The sequence below is a fragment of the Phalacrocorax aristotelis genome, chromosome 3 (assembly GCF_949628215.1).
Source record: "Phalacrocorax aristotelis chromosome 3, bGulAri2.1, whole genome shotgun sequence".
Classification (NCBI taxonomy): domain Eukaryota; kingdom Metazoa; phylum Chordata; class Aves; order Suliformes; family Phalacrocoracidae; genus Phalacrocorax; species Phalacrocorax aristotelis.
In genome coordinates this window covers 66,762,002-66,784,220 of record NC_134278.1, presented here as the reverse complement: position 1 = coordinate 66,784,220, position 22,219 = coordinate 66,762,002, and the positions used below count along the sequence as shown (strand labels likewise).

The window sequence follows — 22,219 nt, the reverse complement described above, 5'->3', positions numbered from 1 at the left end:
TTACATTACCAACTTCAGTCCCTTTTAGGAAATAAATTACGTAGGGGATTAAGCTCATCACTTGAAGAAGGTACGTGAACATGTTCCTAACTGCAAGTATCTTTTAACTTACTACTTCTTATTTGGAACACTTTTATTGTTTTGCTTCAAGAATGCATTGCAAAAACTCCAGCACTAATTGTCAGGCTGATAACAAGCCCTGAGTCCAACATTATTATTATTATTATTTTATCATTAATCCCAATACCAAGGGTTTAAAGGTTGATCTGTCATGAGTACAAATGGGAATTCTCTGTCTGCAGAACGGAGAATGCTCTGCAGTGGAAAGGGCGCTTTCCTTCTCTACTATTCAATTAATAGTAGCACCGTAATCGGTGGATATTATAGACGTTGTTTGTGGGTGACTGCTGACAGAAGCGTCACTTCACAGGAGAGAGAGCTGAAGACCGCTCGCTCAGGGCAGCTGGGTGCGTGGCACATCAAACCTGAGATGGCAGCAGGGACAGGCACCCTGGTGAGGCAGGTGCCAGCTGTGTGTTCCCCGCGCAGCTGTCAACGGCAGTCCTGAGAGCAAGCTCAGGTACACCAGGGAATTTCTAAGATACTGCTCAGTTTTACTGTATTCAAAACAGATGTACTTCATGCATAGCCTCCGTAACAAAAAAAGATTTACACTCTTAAGACACCTGATGCACAATGGATGCACTGAATATTGGTTAGTGAGAAAATAATAATGTAATTCTTAAAAAAGGGGATTTCTGGACAAAAATTGTGTGCCTAACTAAACAGTATTTCCTGGAAATTATGCCACATATCAAGAAAGGAGATTGTACCATCATAAATGATACACTGGGGACTTCTGAAAATAAGTAATACTTAAGAAACAATGTAACTTTCCTACCAGTAAAATAATATATTTCATATCTAAACATTGCTTCTAACAAATATTTTAAAGCAAGTAAACACATCTTTGGGTTTAATATGTCCACAGATTTTATTTCCACTATGTTTCAGAAGAGGATTCTGTGATAATGTGACATGACTTTATGCTGGACAAAAACGTGAGTTCACAAAAAGCCTAAACTATTTCAGTGATTTTCTGAAATATTATCTCACACATAAGCATACAGACTTGAAAATCATTCCAGCTCCTCTCTTTTTTGCTCCTTTGAAGTGTTCTTAAAATAAGCACATTTTTATGGCATGAGTGAAAGATAGATGATGCTTTTTATTACATATACCATTGACATCTAAATAAATAAGCAGTAGATACGGCATGCTATCTGTAGATGGGAAAGAAGGTGCATGCTCTGGGCATCAACTTCCAAGTAGCCTCCACTTGTCTCTTTACTCATAAATACATTTGAGTTAAATGGAAGCAGTTTGACCAAGTGAATCAACTGTGGACTTCGATTCAGAAGACTTGATTCCTACTTCCAGCTGTGCCTGGTAGCTTCCATGTTACCTTGGGCAAAGAATGTCATCTCCCTATGCTTTAGTTACTCTGTGTTTACAATGGCATAAAAAACTTACCTTCTTTTAGCCAAAGAAGTGAAAATGCTATAAAAATCTACGGTTTGGTTTTATCACGCCTACTTTGTTTAGCATGGGAACATAGCCAGGCAAGAATTATATACTGGACGCATTGCATATTAGGTTAAGATTGTTACTGAACAGTAACATGTATTTTAAAAATACTGAAAATCTATAAATTGGTGAAATTTTCTCACATTGACCTTTGGGTAGAAATTCCTACTGTACCTTTAACATGAAACTACTTATTTACAGATGCACTGTGTTACAGTGCAAGAACTCACCTGTATGGCTGTTTCGTTTGCAGTATGTATTTGTTGTAGATTTTGATTTGGATGTTAAGTAGGTTGAATTAGAGCCAATGGAACTAGAGGATAAGGATTTCCCAAGATTATCAGAACTCTTCTTTATAATATTGGTTGCTGTTTTGCTCCAATCTAAAAATGATTGAAAAGTTTTACATAAATAATTACCATAGGTACTAAATGCCTAATTTACTCAGTTATGAACATTTCAAGTATCAGATGCATTTCTTCATTTTGTTTATAACAAACAGCCTGTCCTTTTCCTGTCAGGTTACCTCTTTGGTTCTTAACAAACATAATAATTATTCCAACTTGATTTACTTTGCTGTTTACCACAATAATTAAAATTGGTTGCTCTAACACTCTGACAATTGTTTGACTGGATGGCAGAACTGTAAGATCTGGCTTTCCAGGGTGCAGGAGAGCAGTGAAGATCTGTAGTAGTATAAGGATGCCAAAGTTTCATCATCTGAACAGAGAAACCCAAAGGGATAGATAGGAAAGGGATCAACTGGAGCATTTCAGAGGTCTTATCGTTTGAGGGCTTGATCAGCTCAGGTTGATACTACCTGCTAGTGGATTTGCACTTCTTGTTATAGGGTTTAGCATATTGGTGCACTATTAATAACAATCAATAATAATGGTTATTCAGTAGTTCACGTTTGAAGATTGTTGTCCAAACCATTAACACAACAGGCTTTTATACTGGAACAACTTCCAAAATTAAATTAAATAACTAATACCAATAAACTTACTGAGGAAAACTGACACTGAAAAACTCATCACAAGTGTCCTAATACCAAGTACAATAAATGTATCTAGTTTTGTATCATGTACTTGTACGTAAGTACAGGTAGTTTCACACTTCAGTCTTGTTGCTCTTACTCATTGTATTGCAGTGAAATTCACAAAATGGAAGAGAAGCCCAGACCAAAGACACATGGGTCACTTTAGCCTTCATTTAAATCAAGACCAATGTTTTATCCTAAATCATTGCTATAGGGTATAGGTTGCTATTTCTCTGATATAGCTATGGCAGTATTGCAAGGCTTTGGCTTGTTTGTTTCTTCGCTTTATCATAGCATGCCCTGAAGTACACTTCAATCGGATAGGTATGCAGGTTCACATTCAGCTTATATTTCACTGTTCTGCCTGCAAACTATGTCAGGTTCATGGAAAATAAAACTGGCCGGAGGTTACTGACTGGTTAATGCTCGGTGTAACGATAGCACATTAACTGTACCACTGAAGTACTCAAATCCTTCAGGTTTTTATTTCTGTCATACCCACAAGCTGCCCAACAGCAGCACAAAAATCTGGAAATAATTTGATCCATCTGTGTTTTCCAGTTCAGGAGTTACAGCATGAACCACACGGAAACTGAACATATGAAACAATCTGGACGCCTGATCTGAATGAATACGCTTTTCCTAATTTGTATTAACTCTTTGAAATCATGAATAAGTTTTTCTTTCTACAAAATGAAAGCGTAAGTATTTTATAGCGTACAATGAGAATGCACTCCCTAAACAAAACAGAGCATGACAAAGCAAAAGTCTTGACGGCAAAGCAGTTACTTAAAACCTTGAAACAAACCTTGGATGCCAAGAAAGGGCACAAGGGTATTTGGAGCACTCTTATTACCTGAGATAGACCGGCAATAAGCTCATGCCACCTCACATCAACTGTAGATTTCAACCCTGGTCATTGCACAAGAACCATATGGGCAAGAGTTATATGGTCCAAAATCATTACCTCAGACAGCAAAGCAAGATCCAGTTGCCTAAACAGAGGAGTGTAATGCCATCCGAGATGCCCAAAGGTACAGGAGGCTATAAACACAGTGTCCCAAGTGTTGCACTTCAAAGTGTCCAAACCAACTGCTCTCCTTTCTCTCTGAGAGTTGCAGATAAAGATGAACTTTACTTCTGGAACCTAATCAGGCTTCTGCTAAAGGAATTTTCTATGCTTTTGAGTCTCTAATGGTCTCTCTGAATTATATGGTGCAGGACAGAACAGTTTGAAAAGGCAAAGATAACAGCAAAAGACATCAGAGTAGTTCTATCTGCCTGTTAAGAATTGCTCCTCCATCAACCTAAAAGTCCACACAATTTAGTCAACACACTGTAACAGAGGAGAAAAGGAATAAGATTGGCTTTTTAATGACAGTTTGAATCTCAGGATCTTTTTTTTTTTTCTCTCTTTTTTTTTTTTTTCCCTTCAGGGTCCAAAGGGCCTTCCAAAACCATGCTTATAGCACCACAAAATTTACCAGCTGCCTTCAGTGGAAAATTGAAAGAGAGGATTTGAGAATTTTTATGAAGTGATATCTGAAAAGTCCCTTGGCAATTGTTAGTACTGAAGTGAAGTGACAGCCTATGATTAATCTATTATTCCACATCTCTGGCTTACATGGTATTATTTTAGAAATAACACAGCAAGCTGTTCACCTGGGCTGTTATGGACTACTGTAGCATCTAAGGAAGGGAGCTGTGAATTCTTTTACCTGAATTGTCTGCCAGTCGGAATCTGCCACAACAGAGATGCCTCCTCCATTGTTTCTGCACATTTTCTTTCATAGCGCAATGGAATACAAAAATAAATAAACCTGCGACAAAAGCAAATGAAGCTTGTATTTATAAACAGACAAATAGATTAACTAAAATCTGCTAACAAAAGACTATGAAGTACAAGCGAAGGAAAATCATAAAGTCTTATTATCATCTACGCCTCATTTAAGAGGTATGGAAATTAATTAAAGCTTTGCCATCTTCTAGCTGCCATGTAAGTGCTTGGGATATCAGAAGAGAGAGAATAGGACCCCTTTTATTGACACTGTTGATTTAGATCCAGCTCAGTGTGGATATTTTGATTTTTTTTTTTTTTGGCTTAGAGGAAAATAATTAAAAGGTTTTGTCTTTGAACCAAATGAATATTTTGCAACAGCAAGAGCCAGATTGCGAAGTAAATACAGACATTATTATATTAGGAAGAAGATATTTTATCTCCTCCTGTTCCATATCTAGAAAACCGTAATTGGCACTAAAGAGTCCTCTGAAAAAGCACACTTGCATCTATGTGCATCACATGCATGTACTTGGAATGATTATGAAAATGGTAAGAAAATGTGCATGAGTACTAATTAGGTGTCCAGATATTACTTCTGAAGAAAATTACCTGGTTTGTGCACGCAACTGCAATGAATGTGTTTAAGAACGTTTTTGTAGAGTTCTTATTTCTCATGCAATTGTATAATCTTTATTTTCAAGACAGAAGATAAGCATCTACCATGTGGTAAAGAAGATCTTAACTGGGTGTACGGCATTATTTCATCATTCTACAGAGATACTTTGGAGCTAAATATAGAAGTTGGAAATCTCATATGCTCCTGGTGCTTCCCAGGCAGGCACTGGCTGTGGAATCTTCCATTGTTCTCCAGCTTGGCCTGTTCTCATTTTATTCTTATTCACTGGGAGATAGCCAACCTAGGGCTGAACACCTGATGGCAAAGTGTTATCGCCAAATCCCTCACGATTATGTCTTAAACATGAATAAACCCTATATAATGTGGGCAAACAGGGTTAAATGCCGTCCTCTAAGACTGTTCCTTTATGATTATCATGAATAGCTCCATATACTAATGCCTACTATGTTTCACCTGGTAGTTCACAATTGCAGGTTACAGCTTGGAAAAAACTGCTCTGGAGCATAAAATTATCCTCTCTCCTCCACAGTGTTGAGGTGTAATTTTGCATAAATGCTTGTCATTGAACTGGACTTGTATTTGCTTATAGCCGTCAGGCCAGGCTGCAACCACTGAGATCAGTTAACTTTAGGTAAAGGTTGTGTCATGAAACACGTTTTTTTGCAAAAATTTTCAAGGGCTGATGGGGACAAAAAAAGGCGAAGCACAATTTAAGGAAGGCAAACATACCTTAATGCATCCCATATGCCAGCTCTGTTGAATTATGGTTATGATGTTTGCATTTAGTAAAATATTTCTGTGTGATTTGTTTTAAGAACAGAGTAATTCCAATGCAGTCACTAGCAGCTCTTACAGGCTTAGAGTTTTGTAGTTGTTAAGCACCTCTTAGGACTTCTGTACTGCTACAAACTTACTAAATGGATGCTTAATTAAATTGTGGTGAGTGTTTGGAACATTCTGAATAGTTAAAAAAGACAGCGCGTATGTCTACAGTAATATAAAACAAATGTACTGCATTAAGTACTTTGCCTTTGCCCTGTCTGGGCTTGGTCTCTGAAATTTTTTTCTCTGTATTTCATTATTCATTAAGTTTACAATGTGCTTTAGTAATACAGCTTCGGTTTTGTTTCCCAGAGCCAAATCAGACCCTAGGCTTGGCTCTAGTTTGGCTCTGACTTGAAAGTATTTGGCTTGCCCAGGCATATATATAAAATGAGCAGCCAAAAAAGAGATGTTCCCAGATTTTTCACTCTGAGCGTCAAAGAGAAAAAAATAATTTCCTATGTAGATTGAATAGCAAAGCACAGTAACACCAGTAGCGGCTGCAATTTACTTTTTCACTGCCAGTGCACAGAAAACTAGGCTGATGGAGGCTGCTGGTATAGCTTAAAATACTACTGCAGTTTTCAAAACTTGCAAGAGAATAAACATATTTACTGAGGGCTCAATAATTAAGCTCATGCTAATACTGACAAAAGACTTGCCATACTGAATTGCTTTTTGCTGCTAGGAAACTCTTCCTGTTATAAATCTTAAATTTTTCTTTGCTGCATTCCACTCCTGTTACTGCTACACGTGCACTACACCAGCTGTATGTGATTTTAAACATCCTCTTTCTAGACTCTTTAGCTTTGTCTAACTCTTTCTGACACAGCAATGAGGATTTTCAGATACAGGATTGTTATCTTCCTGTGCTTGATATGACAGGCCTGAACTGTGCCATCTTTGCTACCACAATCCATGAAAAGCTCATGACTCTTCTTTTTGCATTTACTCCTCAGGTTTTTCAGTTTCATCTTCTGACTTAACTGCCTTCCAAATACTCATTTTCCATGGAACCGTGCTATTACCCCAGAGAGACTTAAGCAGTGGTGGTCAACCTTGTGTGCACTCTGCACATACAAGCTTAACTGATTGCACTGGAAATTCTGGTTACAGAGAACTTGTTGAATTTGATCCCTGGCATGCTCTTCAGAGTTTTAATACTTTTTCATGTCCTTCCCATACTTCTAATCTCTCTAGGCTCTTCTGAATTTCTAACGTGGACACATTGCAGCAAATACTTCACTATGCTGCTAGGGGAGTATCAGAATCCGTCCTTTGGAAAAAAAGTCTTTAGTAAGAACACCACATACAAACATTTTTTGACATTTTGCCTAGCATTTTAGGTTGAAACTGAACCAAACCAAAACCACAACATTATTCTCTTTCCACGAAAGCTCAATAAATCTTTTAGCACAGTAAATACGTCTCAACTGTAACAGATAAAATTCACGCATTGTAACATTAAGTACTTTTTCCATAGAAGGAATATTTTTTGCTGACACTGGGAAAATGTATATTTTATCTCAATATATGTGTGGCATAATACACACACCTCCAATGACGTTCTTGGGTTTGTTTCTTTGTTGTGTTTTTTTGGGGGGCAAATTTACTTTTTATCTCAATATGTGTGTGGTATAACACATGCCTCTCCACTGACCTTCTTGGGTTTTCCTTTTTGTTATGTTTTTAGTTGTTCTTTATTAGCAGGTAGGACAAACGAGGTGGAGTTTTCACGTCATTTGGTACCTACACAAATTTCAGCTCTGAGTTGAAATTCTTTTAAATGTCAGTTATATACTTCTGTAATGTATAACCATGTCATTATAACTTATAGCACTTGTCTGAAGGACGAGCTACATTGGAAAAGTAAAGTATTCAAAACTTCACTAAAGGAAACAAAAAGAAGCTGACTCCAATAGTTGCTGGATTGTTCCTTACAGAACCAAAGAATGTCCCCTATCTCTGTGCTACCTCTCTGTACCGAGACAGGACTGAGTTTTGTTTTATGACCTCCTCATGCCTTAATAAAATAGTTATGAGCTTTACAGATTCCCTACAGGGATAAATTAAGGAAAGAGGCTTCCTATATTTATTATGATCAGTGGAAAGATTTGTTGAAGGTCATACAGCATCCATCTCCACAGAGATCACTGCAGACTGTTAGTTAGGAATAGTACTACTTATCATAAAGTGCATTTTATTGAAAAGACCTTGAAAGTAATTAATTTAACTGAGATATTCAACCCTTGTGTCATTAGTATCATTATTTCACCTAAGGGGAAACTAATGATGTTTTAGTATCAAGGAAAGATCCAGAGAGCTTGGATCTGAGTTACCTAGCCAAGCCACTGGACCTAATTTGTCCCAGAACAGCAACAGCTCAAATATTATTTGTTTACAGAACAGAAATTCAGCTTACCTTGCAATGAATTGAAAATGGAGAAGAGGTACAGGAAAGGAAGAGTTAAGGGACCCCAGGCAAAAAATGCAAAGCCCCACGTCATGCCCAGGAGGAAGGTCAGGCTGACCACGCTACGGAGGTTCCTCAGGATCTCTTCCTTCAGGCTCCGATTAGTTCTTTTCCCATTCCTCCCACAGATCTGCACCATCACCACAATAAACATGGCAACGTTAATCAGAAACACGATTCCAAAGTAGCCGGCACAAGTCACATAAAAGACAACTTCATTCTTGATCCAGCAGCTGCAAAAAAAAAAAACAAAAAACCACAAAAATACGATCTTTTTTAGATACAGCAAACTATCCTCCAATTATTTCTATGACTACAAGGAAAATCAGTCTATGCCTGATTCCACTGATGTAGAGCTATACTTTCAAATGAAACCTTTGTCCATTTTCTGCTTGTAAATAGGATGAAGCCCAGTGGCATCTTAAGTGGGACTGTGGTGCATACTACTATCATGTCAGAAATCTAAAGGTTGTACCACAGTTTAGTTAAAGCTATTTAAAAAGGAAATATGACCTCAGATACAAGCTGTGGGAACTGCAATCCCATCCCATCATGGACAGTTTAGACGCAGCATGAGTAGCTTCACCACTTTCATCTGTGTGAAGCATAGGATGCTTTAGTAACAGAATGGGCAAACTTGGATCTTCAGTGCCAAAATCTCAAATTTCTGCCACTTGAGCTAAAAGAGAACTCATACAGCTCTAGAGAAGATGCAGGATGGATAGTCCTTTGAGGTAGCCATTTGACAGTCAGCCATGCGAGGGATCTAGCTTATTCCACTAGCAGCAAACGGCCAGAATGCTTAACATGATGCTTTAATAAAAATACAGAATGACATTTTTATTTATCGTGATGACTTTGCGAGGCAAGGAACAGAAAATGAAGTAACAAACAGCCACATAAAAATTTTGGCATTTGGAGATTATTGTCTGGGCATCAAGAGAAGAACATAGAAGGCTAATGAACTACATGGAGAAAAGGTTGGTTTATTTACAAAGGAGACTATTTTTATATTACTTCTTTCTTTGCTCTTACCTAGAAGATATAACTTTCATTTAAGATAAACCAAAACAGGTATTTTTATTTTATTTTTATGAAAAAATTTATGAATTTTTCTTTTACCAGAGCAGTCTTCGTATCCGGCATTGGGTAATTTCCCCATTTTTTCCCTCCATTTTTTCTTACAGCGTTCTTCATGCTTCAGATTCAAATAATTTAGAAGACGATTTTGCCCACTTTGCTTGTTTAGTACACCCCAGACTTTTCTCAAGCAATCTGACCAATGCTAATTTTTTTTTCAGACTGTAAATGCTAAATTATAAGAGATTAAAAGAAATACTCACAAGTCATCTCCTTGCCCGTTAGCATCTCTGCCATATAACTCTTTGCCATAAACATAATGTGCGTTTGTATTAGCACTTGCTAAAATAATTGCTATCACCAGAGCTGGCAAACCTGCAACACAAGAAAACTTGTAGTTTGCTTTAAGATCTCCTAAACCTTCAGAATCACCAGGCAAATCTAAATTATTGATGTCTCCATCCCTATTGCTTCAGTACAGAGTATCCTGAGGCAGTTCTATGTCAGAAAACTGCACAGAGAAGTAGCAGGAAACAATTTTTCAAACAGTACAAATGTATAAAACTTTCTAAGTACTTAATAAACATTAATCAATAAGCATCATAATGATAGAGAAACTAAAGTGGAATAATCTCCCTTAATAACTCAAAGTTAAATCTGCAGTTGCACACAGGCTCTCATAATATAGTGAGAAGATTAACAAACTATTAAAAAAACAAGATCTAATGGAGGGATGGTATTGGGATTTTTTTTGAGGGATTTTTTTTCAGAGATGCTAATGTCACTTGATTAGCCTGGGGAAGTGGAGAACTTGAACCTGTAATTTCTCCATTGCTTCTCTCAACTGTTAATGTCTTCTGTTTTATTACAACATTATAATCCTTTACTTCAATGGGTCCAAAAAATGAAGTGAACTATGTATTTTTAATAACAAGGTAAAGGGAATATTTTGCAAAAATAACAGACAACTATGCGGAAGAGAACTCTATGCAGAGAGGTACATCTCACACAAAAGAAACGTACGTTTCCTGACGTGCCTTATTTACATGTCTTATCCTTGCTATGACAAAACAGATTCAAAGGGGAAGAGGTTAATTTGCTTTTCCGACCACTCAGTCCTTGTCTTTTGCTGAGGTTGCCAAAGAGGATGCTAGCTGTCAATGGAAAGACATCAATTATCAGCTGGACTGAGGTCAGTGCTCTAGCCACGAGGTTAATGGTTTTGTATTGTGTTGTATTATTTCAAACACAATATGTGCATTCAGGCAGAAGGCACAGATTCCTGATATAGAAAAAAAAGAATAAAAGCCTTGCTGCCTAAGCCTTGCAGTTATTTTTCAGCATTACTTTTTCCATTTCAGTCCTGCAGTGTACACTGCTTAGGGCAGGCAGGATCTCTCTGTGGTTTAAACACTGTGTTGAAGATCAGGAAATTTTGGTTGTTTCTGATTCCACCATAGGCTTTGTACTTGTTGGCAAGAAACTTTAATCTGGATTGAAAACTTTTTGAAAGTCAATGCAAAGATCCCCATAGGCTTTGTAGTAACTGCAAGAGTTTCTGAATTAATTGTGTGCCACGGTTCCCCATCTCTGATATACCACTAAAATTTCCCCTCTCCCATTCTAGCCTCTCTGGAAAGTAAGACCAGGTTATCTGGTCTCTCGGTGTCTCCTCAGGCTGTGAGCTGCTCCAGGCAGAGTGCTCCAGTTATGGTGTATTTATACAGAATTGTACAGGGGAACTTGGCGACAGAGAGGGCTGGCTGCACGCCGGCACTGCCACAGGGCAGGGTCGAAGGAAACACCATGCTGATTTTTCTTCTGTTCTGTATTTGTCATAGAGAGCTTTTATGTAGCATCATTTCAAAATACATGCTATGTAAATACTGCATCTACTGAACTCACCCCAGCCGATGATGCAAAACTTCAGTATGTATCGCCGTATATAGGTGTTGAACACTTTCACTAAAGCAATGTACATATGAACAGCTTCTAGTCCCATCCATGTAAAGGTGGCCAGAAGAAAAAAGTGCAGAAGTGCAGCTACAGCTATGCAGAGGCCATCTATGCCAAATGATGCAATCCAACCATCAAGCAGGAAGATCAGGTTAAGAAAGAGCAGGGCTGTGCTCAAATTCATCAGGATTTTGGATGGATAATCTCTTCGCAACTTCCTAATGAGAGAAATACAGGTGTGTATGATTAATTGGCTTCAATCACCCAAGCCACTTACAGCAGCTGGGTTTACCAGTTTACAAAGTAATTAAAAGCACAGGGATCTCCTCTTATCCATAAGCTTTTGTGGCAACCAGGGATAGTGATGTGTACTTCTGTGTGGTATCACTGAAGGTTTCTCTTGTATGTGGTGGGGGAAAGCCAGCACTTCTTTAGGCCCTTAATGAGCTAATCAACTGTCACAATATTTTAGCAACTGATTATTAAAATTTTTTCAAATTAAATAGAATACAAAGTGGTTCGTACTTTAAATAAAAATTGAAGAAAACAAAAACTTTCAAAACACTGTTGGCCAGAAGCTCATTTCTGATCATTTTATATGTTGATCTTTGCTTAATTTTGGAATATATTTTCCAGTGCTTGCTGCTGTTTTCTGTTTGGCTTTTTTGGTGTTTGGGTTTTTTTGTTTGGGTTTTTTTGGGGTGTTTTGTTTTGTTTTTCTTTTGCTGGTGGATGTGTGTGCTCTTTTTTTTAATAGGATCTTAGGAAGAATGAAGATCAAGTAAATTTTCTTTTTTAAGTGATACACATTGAAATGTATGAACTGAGGGGCAAAACAACAGTTTCTGCCATCTTGGACCAGAACATTATATCATAGGTAATGCAACAGGAACACAATCATTAGAGGTATTTGGAACTCGAAAACTCCCTTTCCCCTGCTGCCCCACCCCCAGCAAACTATCCTTCTCTAGCAGCTACTCTGTCCTGTCCTGTTAGAGGCAGAATGGTTCCTTTGTGTTGATATGACATCACTTTCTCTTTTCACTGTTCACAGAACTGTGGCACTTCAAAACTTCTGCATTCCCTTGAGTCACTTTCATATTTCAGTGGGACTGCTGTTGAAATTTTTCTAACTTCACAATTTATCTTCATTTTATATCTCTTCCCACTTCTTTCTGAAGGGCTCTAGAATGTAATTGTTCTAGTTGGAAATTTCTCATTTTATATTTAGGACTCATTATACTCACACAGGCAAAGTTTTTTTTGTTTTTACAAAAAGCCTGGTTGCAGATTTTAAAATAATACATATCTGTTCAGAATCTAGAGGACACAGTACTCCAAAACCAGAAAATCTTTAGACACTTTAGCCTTGTTGCCCAGCCTGAGCAGCACAACACATTGGAAGCAGGGGGAAAGAGTCTGAACTTATGTCCCCTTCAAAAAAAACTTTCCACTTACAACATTGTAACCATGATTTTGCAGGCTTATTTTTAAACATAGAATTCCCTTCCTAGACAAATAAACGACACCAACCATGCAACTAATGTACTTTATTCATCACATACAGATACTTCCTTTGTGATGTTTTTCACAGAACTAATACTCACTCAAATGCAATATATGTCAGAAGAGTGGCCGCTGAAAATATAGCAGATATCCCACAGCCTACGTAAGTGATAAAGGTGAGGGCCTTGGTATTCTGTGGGTCTATTTGTATAACGGCTCTCTGAAGGTCCTATGTGAGAGAGGAGGAAGAGGCATTGGTTATAGCAAACACCTTTTCCATGAGCACAACACTCTTTCTTGGTCATCAGTCAAGGAAAACTCAAAAGCACTTTGGCAATACCACTATAACCCTGACATTTGGGTTCATGTTTACTGAGTATACTTAGTTGATAGTCATTACAGCTCTCACTTCCTTCCCATAGCTCTTGAAAACATTGTGCTTTAAGTAATATAGCTGCTGGGTTCCACGGCTAGACATAGCTTGATACTGATCCTTATAATACAGTACCAGGAATTCTCTGGAGAAATCTCTCCTTTTCAAACTTTTTAGTTACTTTGCTTACCGACAACTTTAAGACGATGTAAGATTTAAGAAAATGTAATTTAGAAGTATTCATACTGATATGTGCACCATTCTGGGGAGTTTCTGGCGTCACTTCTTGTTATTAAAAGTTTGTAAGAGTCAATGTAACTGATCACCTACAGGTGAAACCAAGGGCAAGATATTGCTTCTTGGTTTTATGGTCTGTTTTGACATGCAAACTACAGTTATAAATAGAATTGGTCAGAAAATAGTGACAAAGGAAACATTTCAGAAAAAAAAAACAAACCACCAAACTGGAAATGAAACAGGAACATTCTGAGGATTTTTTTTTCCAGTTTTCTGTCCAACTGTAATTGCCACATAGTACCGTCTGAGAATAAATGCCAGTGTTATTTCCTTTTTTAAGGACAAGAAAAAATGAGAATGTTTGGATCTATATCACAGTGGAGTGAATGTGCACAAATACCAACATATAATGGTGTCCATTCTACAGTCAGTGTAACTGTTGTCCCTAGCTAAACCATCGAGCAAAATGAAACCAACAAAATGCCACAAAACTTGCCATTCTACATAGGAAAAGTAAGAAGCTGTTTGCAGTTTTTATCACCCTGTCCCAACCTTATATGACAGTTTATGTATATAAGGAAAGTGTTATTTGAAAATAATGTAATAGCTAAATTAAAGTCAGAAAAGATTATTCAAATGGAAAAGCAATTAAAAGGGTCAAAACTATGTAAAAATCTATTGGAACACAGCCCAAATTCAAAGAACTTCTGCCTTATTTCCTACTGCCACAAAAGCGTTTGGGGAAGAGAAGGGACTCATTGAATATATCCTAAAGAAAGCCCTTTTTTCCCTCCCTTCGAGGATGAAAAGTGAAAAAAGACCACAATTTAGCTTGCAAAATGACAAAAAGCTTGTGGCTTTTTCATATCTACATCTGAGCATGATGTGAAGAGAGCAGCTCTATCAAGAAGGCTCTGGAAGGCCAAAGCTGGAAAAGTCAGGGCATGCAGCTCCCTTGTGCAGTTAAGCCTTATGTGTCACTGCAACAAATTAAATCAAAAAACGAATACTTCCACAGCACTGCTGTGACCAGGAGCAAACACCGTTTCTTCAGGTATGATTCAGAGGCCAAAGAACGTTAATTCCTGATGGAAATAAATGTTTCAGCCCATTACTGAGCATAAAAAAAATCACCAAATGTGACGAAAAGATAGCAGTATTTATTATATTGGGATTTTCTTCCTCTCGAAAACTCTTCACACATGCAAATTGCTGGAGGCACCTGAATGCTAGAGGAATCATGCTACTGAGGCTGAAGTGCTCTACGTGGTTCCCTCTTTCATCTCCCTGGCAGGCTATGCCCTACCTATCTCAGCCACCCAGACTGGATACTTTGCTTAAGGCTCTAACAGAGAATGAGTTACACGTTTTGGACCAGGCCTCAGAGGGCAGACTTTTTCCAAGAGAAGGCCTGTACTGCAAGGCATCCCCAAAGCTGATTAACACCATGTACAAGAAAACAGCAAATATGGGTTTGTGCATTTCAGGGAAGAAGGTATTGTTTTATACGTTTTGACATCAGATAAATATAAATCTTGTCAAACTTGCAGCCTAAATTTGCACGGGGCCATTTAGTCCCCTGAATCTCAGGATGAAAGGGAATTATTGTGCTCCCTTGACTTTTTGTCCTCACTAGCAGTTTTACCGATTGTAGGACATTTTTCTTTCCCTGACTATACGAGTCTTTTTTTGTTCTGAAAACAGCACCTCAAGTTTTTCTCCTACTTTTTTTTTTTTTCCTTGAAACAACTTCCCGCTTTCCTGATCTTGAAACTTCAAATCTTCCTAGACTTGTTTCTCATTCACTTCCCTCTTGTCACACCCTCCTGTCTCAGCTGCAGGTCCTTTCTGTCAGATCATATTGTTAAGGGAAATGACCGGGACCACCTGCACCTTAGGACTCAATACAATATTTTTTTTCTGTTTCACTAGTGGAAGTGTTGGTACTGGGCCTTGGTTTTACAGTCCCTGACTTTCTTTTTCACCCAGCCATGTCCTGGATGAAGCTGGATGTTATAATATGCTATTTGTATTTTGGTATCGCTCAGAAGTCTCAACCCCAGGTCTTTTCTGGCACAGTACTTTCAAAATTTAGCATACAATTATGGGCACATTTTACTTTTTATTTTATAATATTTAGCCACTTGTAAAGAACATAACAATATACTTTCATTACTAACTTTATTAATTACCTCATTCCTGAATCCTTACTGCTAGCTATTTTGTTATGAAAAGATAACTGTATGACAGTTAAGGGGGAAAACAATGTAGTATTATTAAAAATCATGTGCAAAAGGAATAACCTGGGTAACAAAAATGAGAGATGTCTTGACCCAAGACAAAAACTGTATTGCAGTTCCTAGAAGAGATAACTTGGTGAGTGGTGAGTTTGCCTACCATTAGGACCCCGAAGTGGGTGAGGTGGTTGCATAAGCAAACCGTCTCGTTTTCATTGGACTCTGCACCCACTTGGCAGCCCGCCGGGTTCCAGCCGCCATTGCCACCTGTGGAAATGAAGCAGGAGAAACTGTACTTTCCAACAAACTCATGTTACCCTCTCTTTTAACAGATTTCTCACTTCATCTTGTGCAAATGCAGAAGCACTTTCTCAAATTGAATGAGTGAACGTTAAAAACAATCAGGAAAGAAGCAAGTGTCAGATTTCCTAGTTTCTGCAGAGAATCACACCAGATGACTGTCCCAGTAATGGACTACTGAGCAGAAGCAATAGATGGAGATCTATGATAAAGGCAAAGAGGTTTTTGGTTAATGAGGGGTGAGTAAGACCTACTACGTGGATCACGCATTAAGACACACCTTAGTTTTACCCAACAATAAGATGGTTTTAGAACTCCCTTTTACCACACTGATGTGATGTCTGCACCTGCCTCCCTCCTACTCATATCCCCAGGCACATGAAAGCATCTGCGGCCCAGGAGCAGAGGGTCCCGCCCTTCCTCTCTGCAGCATGTAATGCAGAAAGTTAGAGTGGATAATCCCAATTATCCTTTGTGGCCTTAAGAAAAAACATAAAGTAAACTATGCCCTACCCACCCCACCTGAAAAGGCCATTCTGAAAAATAAGCAAAAAGACACTCTTTAAATAAGAAAAAAAAAGTTTAAAAGTAATATTTATATTTCTGATTACTTCTCCTTTCATTTTTTTCCTGCTGAAATATGAAATTATTTTGTGAAATTTTTCATATTCTCTGAACTTTTAAAGACATATTGCACAACTCCAGGCAAAATCCAGCAAATTATCTGACTGGCCCTATAACTTTACCTCAAATTCAAGACAGAATCTCTCAAAAGACTGTGAAGATCTTCCAAAACCACTTAAAACTCTCCCCTACTTGAGCAGCCACTGAGAATAGTTTCCTCCCTGTGTGTTTCTCCTTTGATGTCCTTCTTAAGTTTAGCTTCCTAACTAGTTCCCCCCCCCCTTTTTAATCCTTCTGCATTCTTCCCAGTTCTTCTGTCTGAATTTCCTGCTTTCAGCTACAACTTTGGATGGTAGATTTTATTTCTTGCAGGACCCTCTGTGCTAAACTTCTCCACCTCAAATCCTACTGCTAAGGGAAGTTACTTCTTTGTTCTTCTCTGTTTCCATGGTAAGGAGAAGTAACATTGCAGCAGTGACCTCTAAAATAGAAGGATCTGGAAAGTCATCCCAGAGAACGGCTTTGCCAGTGCAAAGGGTGAAGAGCTTGAGTTTAACATCACACACGGGTTAGGCAGTAGCAATGAAGAATGAGCTAAAATGATGCCTTGTTGATGTGTGTCCCCGTACGAGACCTCATTGTGCAAACTGTCACCTTTTACAAAGTACATGTTGAGTCTCTGTCTAAATGAAGTTTGTGTAGTGTAGTTCCTAACCTTCCATGGAAGAAAAAACAGCTTAAGATATGGAACAGGCACAATCTCATAATTGAATAAACTGACATTTTTTAAATGGCCAGTTAAAAGTATGTCTATGAACCATTCATTTGTCTGATTATAATTACTATTTAATTTGCACATACAGACAGATCTGTGAAAAACTGCTATCAGATACAGAAAACAGAGTAACTTTATTTAGAACTTTATAATGTTAACCAAAGTTACATACAAAACTTTTAGTAAGAATATTTAACCTCTGCTGTTACAAGTGACTTCACTAACTAGAAATGATACCATCTAAAGATTTCACCAAATTCTGCAAGGACTGGTTAAGAAGCAAAAAGAGCCAAGACTGTGACCAATTTTAAAACTTAGACACCTTTATTCTTCTCATAAAAGAAATGACAGTATTTTTAAACTTACCATTCTTATTCATATCCCAGAAGACACAGGTAGGCTTAGGATCTTCCTAAGAACACAATAAAAGTAGATCTTTTATACCCCTTCAGACATAAGTCTCACTAATATATACATTTACAACAGATGTTTTACTACGTATCTTTTCGCTTAATAAGCAGAAGAATAGATATTATTTGGATTGTTGAAATTTTGTCTAGTGTCAAATTAGTCTGGTAGAAGCACAGATCTGCCCAGATTATAAAATCTGAATCTAAAATCCAGATTATAAAATCTGTTCCTTTTCCACATCCTCAGAATACTGAAGTTTTATTGTCTCACTAAAGTTATTCATAAGCATAATGTCTTCACAGAGTCTAAAGTGGAAGTTGTTTTGTGTGACTAAAATAATAATTTTAATGAAATGTAAGGTAAAGTTAATTGAATTGTGAAAATTATGAACCAGGTTCTCATTACATAAATAATTTACTTAGGTATTGCATTTTAACATCATCTTACTTAAGTTCTCTAGTGCTATTGTCTCTTTTGGAGTAGCTACTGACAACATGCCTGAGAACAGAGTCAAGCTCACACATTTTTAAACTGAAACAGTATGTGCCAAAAGGTTGCATTTGGTCTGTCTTTCCCTAAATGAATTGTAGTCATCTTTTAACAATGTGGTTCTGTCCATTCTTCCTTTGCTGAAAAACACATAACAACAAAATAACTTGCAGAAATATTAACAGAGCAATTCATGTTTGATCAAAGAATTTAAGTCATTCTAAAGTTCCAGTGTAATAAATCATGTCCCTGGCCACTGGTCACAAGCATGGTCACGACAGAGGTTTTGCCTACAGTTATTGGCACGGGAATTGCCTCTCAGTGGCAGAATCAATAGTCTTTCAGATAAATGTTAGATCATGAATGGAGTAGGAATGTATTAGGATGGGAGAGGTTATTTGTTTTTACTTTTTGCTTACTTGCTCTTGTTCTAGAGTTTTTATTTCCACTTAGTGTATGTTTTACTCAAAATCCACCCAAATCAATCAGGCTATATGCTCAGCCTTTAATATATAGTCTGTTCCTCTGAATAATCAGTCTTGTCTTACCTGAATTTTGGTATGCTTAATTGTAACCTTCACATAATCCTGAAGATCCTGAATGGTTATGTTCCCAATACTGCATGCCACCACAAAACTGGTCAAATTGGCAGGATTTTCTGCATCCTTTGAAAGATTCAGAAAAATATAATAAATGCTTACACAGCACATAACATACAAGCCAGACTACACAGTTTCATTTCTGCAGCGTGCCAGAATAAATAAGTTGTCAGCATTTCTACACTTTTGATCAAGCAATATAAGAACATTTTGTTTATAAAATCAAATTATGGGTTTGCCTCATGAAGTTTCCCCATTTTCCTTATAGTTATAAACATATATAGGCACAATCATAGAGAGAGGTTAGAAGGCATAAATTCCCCTTTTAATCATTATGTCTGATGCCAACAAAATTATAACTCAAACAATGTAGCAGATAACGACCCGTGATATGTTTAGCTCATTTCCCTGAACAAGAATGAACTAGCTTTCTTATCTTATTGTCAACGCTATCCTTTTTAGTCAATGCAGAGTTTCTGAAGAACCTTTTTCTGTGTATAGTTGCTAAATCATCCTCCACCTTACAGTAATTGACTAAGAAGGAGTAAACAAATTCAAAGCAATGCTAGGAGATGATAATATTTTCTGCAGGGTCTTATTTGATGGGAATATAAATAGAAGACACATTATCACTGAGCTATGCCATTTCTAACCTGCAGTCAGAAAGCACCAGCTTGAGAATTTTCCAAAAGAGAAGTTTTCCTTGGAAATCGATGATTTGTTAAAATGGAAGTGTTCTGGAAATACTGTTTTCTTTTGATGAGCTTCCACTGAAACCTGCATGGTTACATGCCTGGTTGGCATTACGAGAAGCTGGGAAGCTTGGTCACTGCCTGCAGCAGATCTTAGGTCAAATGAAGTCTATTGCCACTCACTCTCCCTCCAAAAATCTGGGCTGCTAAACTCCTGAACCCCCCTGATTCCTTCAGTCTAGGGGTTTTGTTAGGCTGATGTCAGGTATCAGTTCAGCACTGGGCTCATGAGATCCCACCACTCATGAGAGATAGAATAGTTTCTGTTATTAAGTGCACATTATCCTGAGAAGAGTTTTCACACACAGTGTTTCACATTATAGTGGAGCTTTGTGACATGATTTCCTAATAACTTAAAAACTGCAGAGGCATGAAAATGCAGTTTTCTAGACAGTTCTTGAGCATTCAAACAAGATAAAACCTCTTGGCTACCACCTAAATTTCAACACCTGACAAAGTCTATGAAAGCCTTTGGACAGACTTCTATGGGTTTCAGTGGATTCTGTCTCTAGCAGATAACAAAACCTAGAAATAAATATTAGATGGTCTCTTTAGGGAAGGCGATTTAATATGTTCTTACTTGTCCTTAGAAGGGAATAGAAATAATGTGCGCATTAAAGTAAAACACTGATAACTGCTTATTTAGCTATAAGGCTGTGCTCAGCTAAAGTTAGGGGTAAGCTTTTAGCCAGTATGCAGAGGTACAAAGTAAAACGATGCTGAGGCTGGAGTCAAAACGACAGAAATCTGGTCTAGTCTAGACAATCATTACAATTCACATATTTATAGTATCTGCACATTATTTTCATGGCCTCAGAATTTATGAGGATGATCCTTCCAACCTAACTTTAGGCACGTAAAAAGAAGATGTCTAGAACTGAAGTAGCCATTCTAGGGTTTCTTAACATAGTCAATGAAAGGAAGCCAGCACATCCAGGGCATAATCCATCTTACCTTTTCTATACATCTAGGTTGAATATGGGTTGTCTAAAAATAAGGGTGCATTCTAGAGGCTTTAATGTATCCTGCCCAGTCTCCAGCAGCTACTGCAGAAGATCTCACATCTCTCATAGGTTTATCATCACAACTGTTGGCCAGTAGTACCTTTGTTCCTTGGGGTGTCTCTAATTGCTCTACACTCCTTTGTCTGGGGAACTGATGCCTACTCCTGCACTGGGATGAAATATGTCACACCTCAATGGTGTCCACTCTTTTCCAACACCTGGCTTTGAACACAACTTATGGCCAACAGTTCAGGCATAGGTACGCACATAGAACACACCTGTGAAATCAATCCCACCCTGAATAGCTTACAACAATTTTTCATATAGCCTTCTAAGTAATGTAACCATCAGATTTTAAAGAATGACAAGCTAAAACTTACTAACATTCTCTCAGTTGCAATAAAAACAAAAACAAAACAAAACCCTCCAATACTGTAAAGTATGATGTTTCACTGCTGTGTTGAATGCTTATAAGAAATACAGCTAATAGCATTGGGATTTTTTAAAATTGTAATTGGAATACATGTATTTATGAAATATTTTCATACTAATGGATAAAGTTATTGGGTTTGAGATGGTAAGTGGATCAATTGACTCTTAGCCTTTATTTATTTATTTATTTTAGACTTACTAAAATGTTAATTTTACAAATTTTAAATTAATTGTATTGAACGTGTCACCCATGAATAGTTTGAAAACACAAAAAAACAGAATTAATTTTAGTTGCAAATTCAGATGCAACTTTTCCTGTTTTTTTGTTTTTCAATGACTTATTAAGTATCCCTTAGAAACACCTTCTAGCACCATTAACGGACACATTTTGACTTTATATGATTTTTATGCCATTATGACGGGCCTACATCTGTATTCTTCTGGTTTCTTTATTAAATATATCCATCTTGTTTTTTTTCAAAAGCAGGCTTAAAGTGAATACTATTTTAAATAGTTAAAGATACTTTGGGGATGTATTTCAGAAGGCAACTGAGGGTCATGGGTATTTTCTTGCCTAGATTATCTGAAAAATCTGGATACACTGCCAATAAAAATGATAATATAGGGACAATACAATACTACAGAGTTCTGCGGATGCACAAAAGCCAAAGGTCACTTGAAATACTAATGGGAAAACAAACTCAAGTCTTCTGAGACTTAGCCTACAGTTCATTATGAAACAATGCTTCCTTCTTAATTAACTAATTTTTTTTTTTCAAAATAGGTATGTTTTTCTTTGTTTTTTCCAAGCTGTGAACTCTTCCTAATTTTTTTGGCATCTGCCATGCAGGAACTATTTATAATTACCATATGGTGGCACTCAAAGGAGAATAAAATAAAATCTACCCGAGTCCCTTTAGTTTTCAGATACAAGTATAGTTATCCTTATTCCGTATTAAAATACAGTGTGCTTATGAGAACACATATATGAAAAGAAGAGTAGTATGTACAGTAACAAACATTCTCTGGCTGATGACCATCAGCCCAAGTTTCCAGCTGAATGTAAGTAGTCAGCTGGATATTAGTGCCAACAACTCTTTTAGGGA

General features: G+C 37.4%; 1 protein-coding gene across 7 annotated transcripts in view; it reads right to left on the bottom strand.

Moving 5' to 3' along the window:
* ADGRG6 (adhesion G protein-coupled receptor G6) overlaps positions 1-22,219 on the bottom strand; it is a 113,052-nt gene that overhangs the window by 6,056 nt on the left and 84,777 nt on the right. For all 7 annotated transcript variants that reach the window (XM_075087796.1, XM_075087791.1, XM_075087794.1 and 4 more), the window contains 9 exons: positions 18,875-18,991; positions 17,793-17,838; positions 15,888-15,994; positions 12,982-13,109; positions 11,324-11,592; positions 9,682-9,793; positions 8,288-8,571; positions 4,345-4,446; positions 1,818-1,970 (listed from right to left, as the gene is read on the bottom strand). In XM_075087796.1, coding sequence (XP_074943897.1) covers positions 1,818-1,970; positions 4,345-4,446; positions 8,288-8,571; positions 9,682-9,793; positions 11,324-11,592; positions 12,982-13,109; positions 15,888-15,994; positions 17,793-17,838; positions 18,875-18,991 — 1,318 coding nt within the window. The remainder of the gene's footprint in view (positions 1-1,817; positions 1,971-4,344; positions 4,447-8,287; positions 8,572-9,681; positions 9,794-11,323; positions 11,593-12,981; positions 13,110-15,887; positions 15,995-17,792; positions 17,839-18,874; positions 18,992-22,219) is intronic.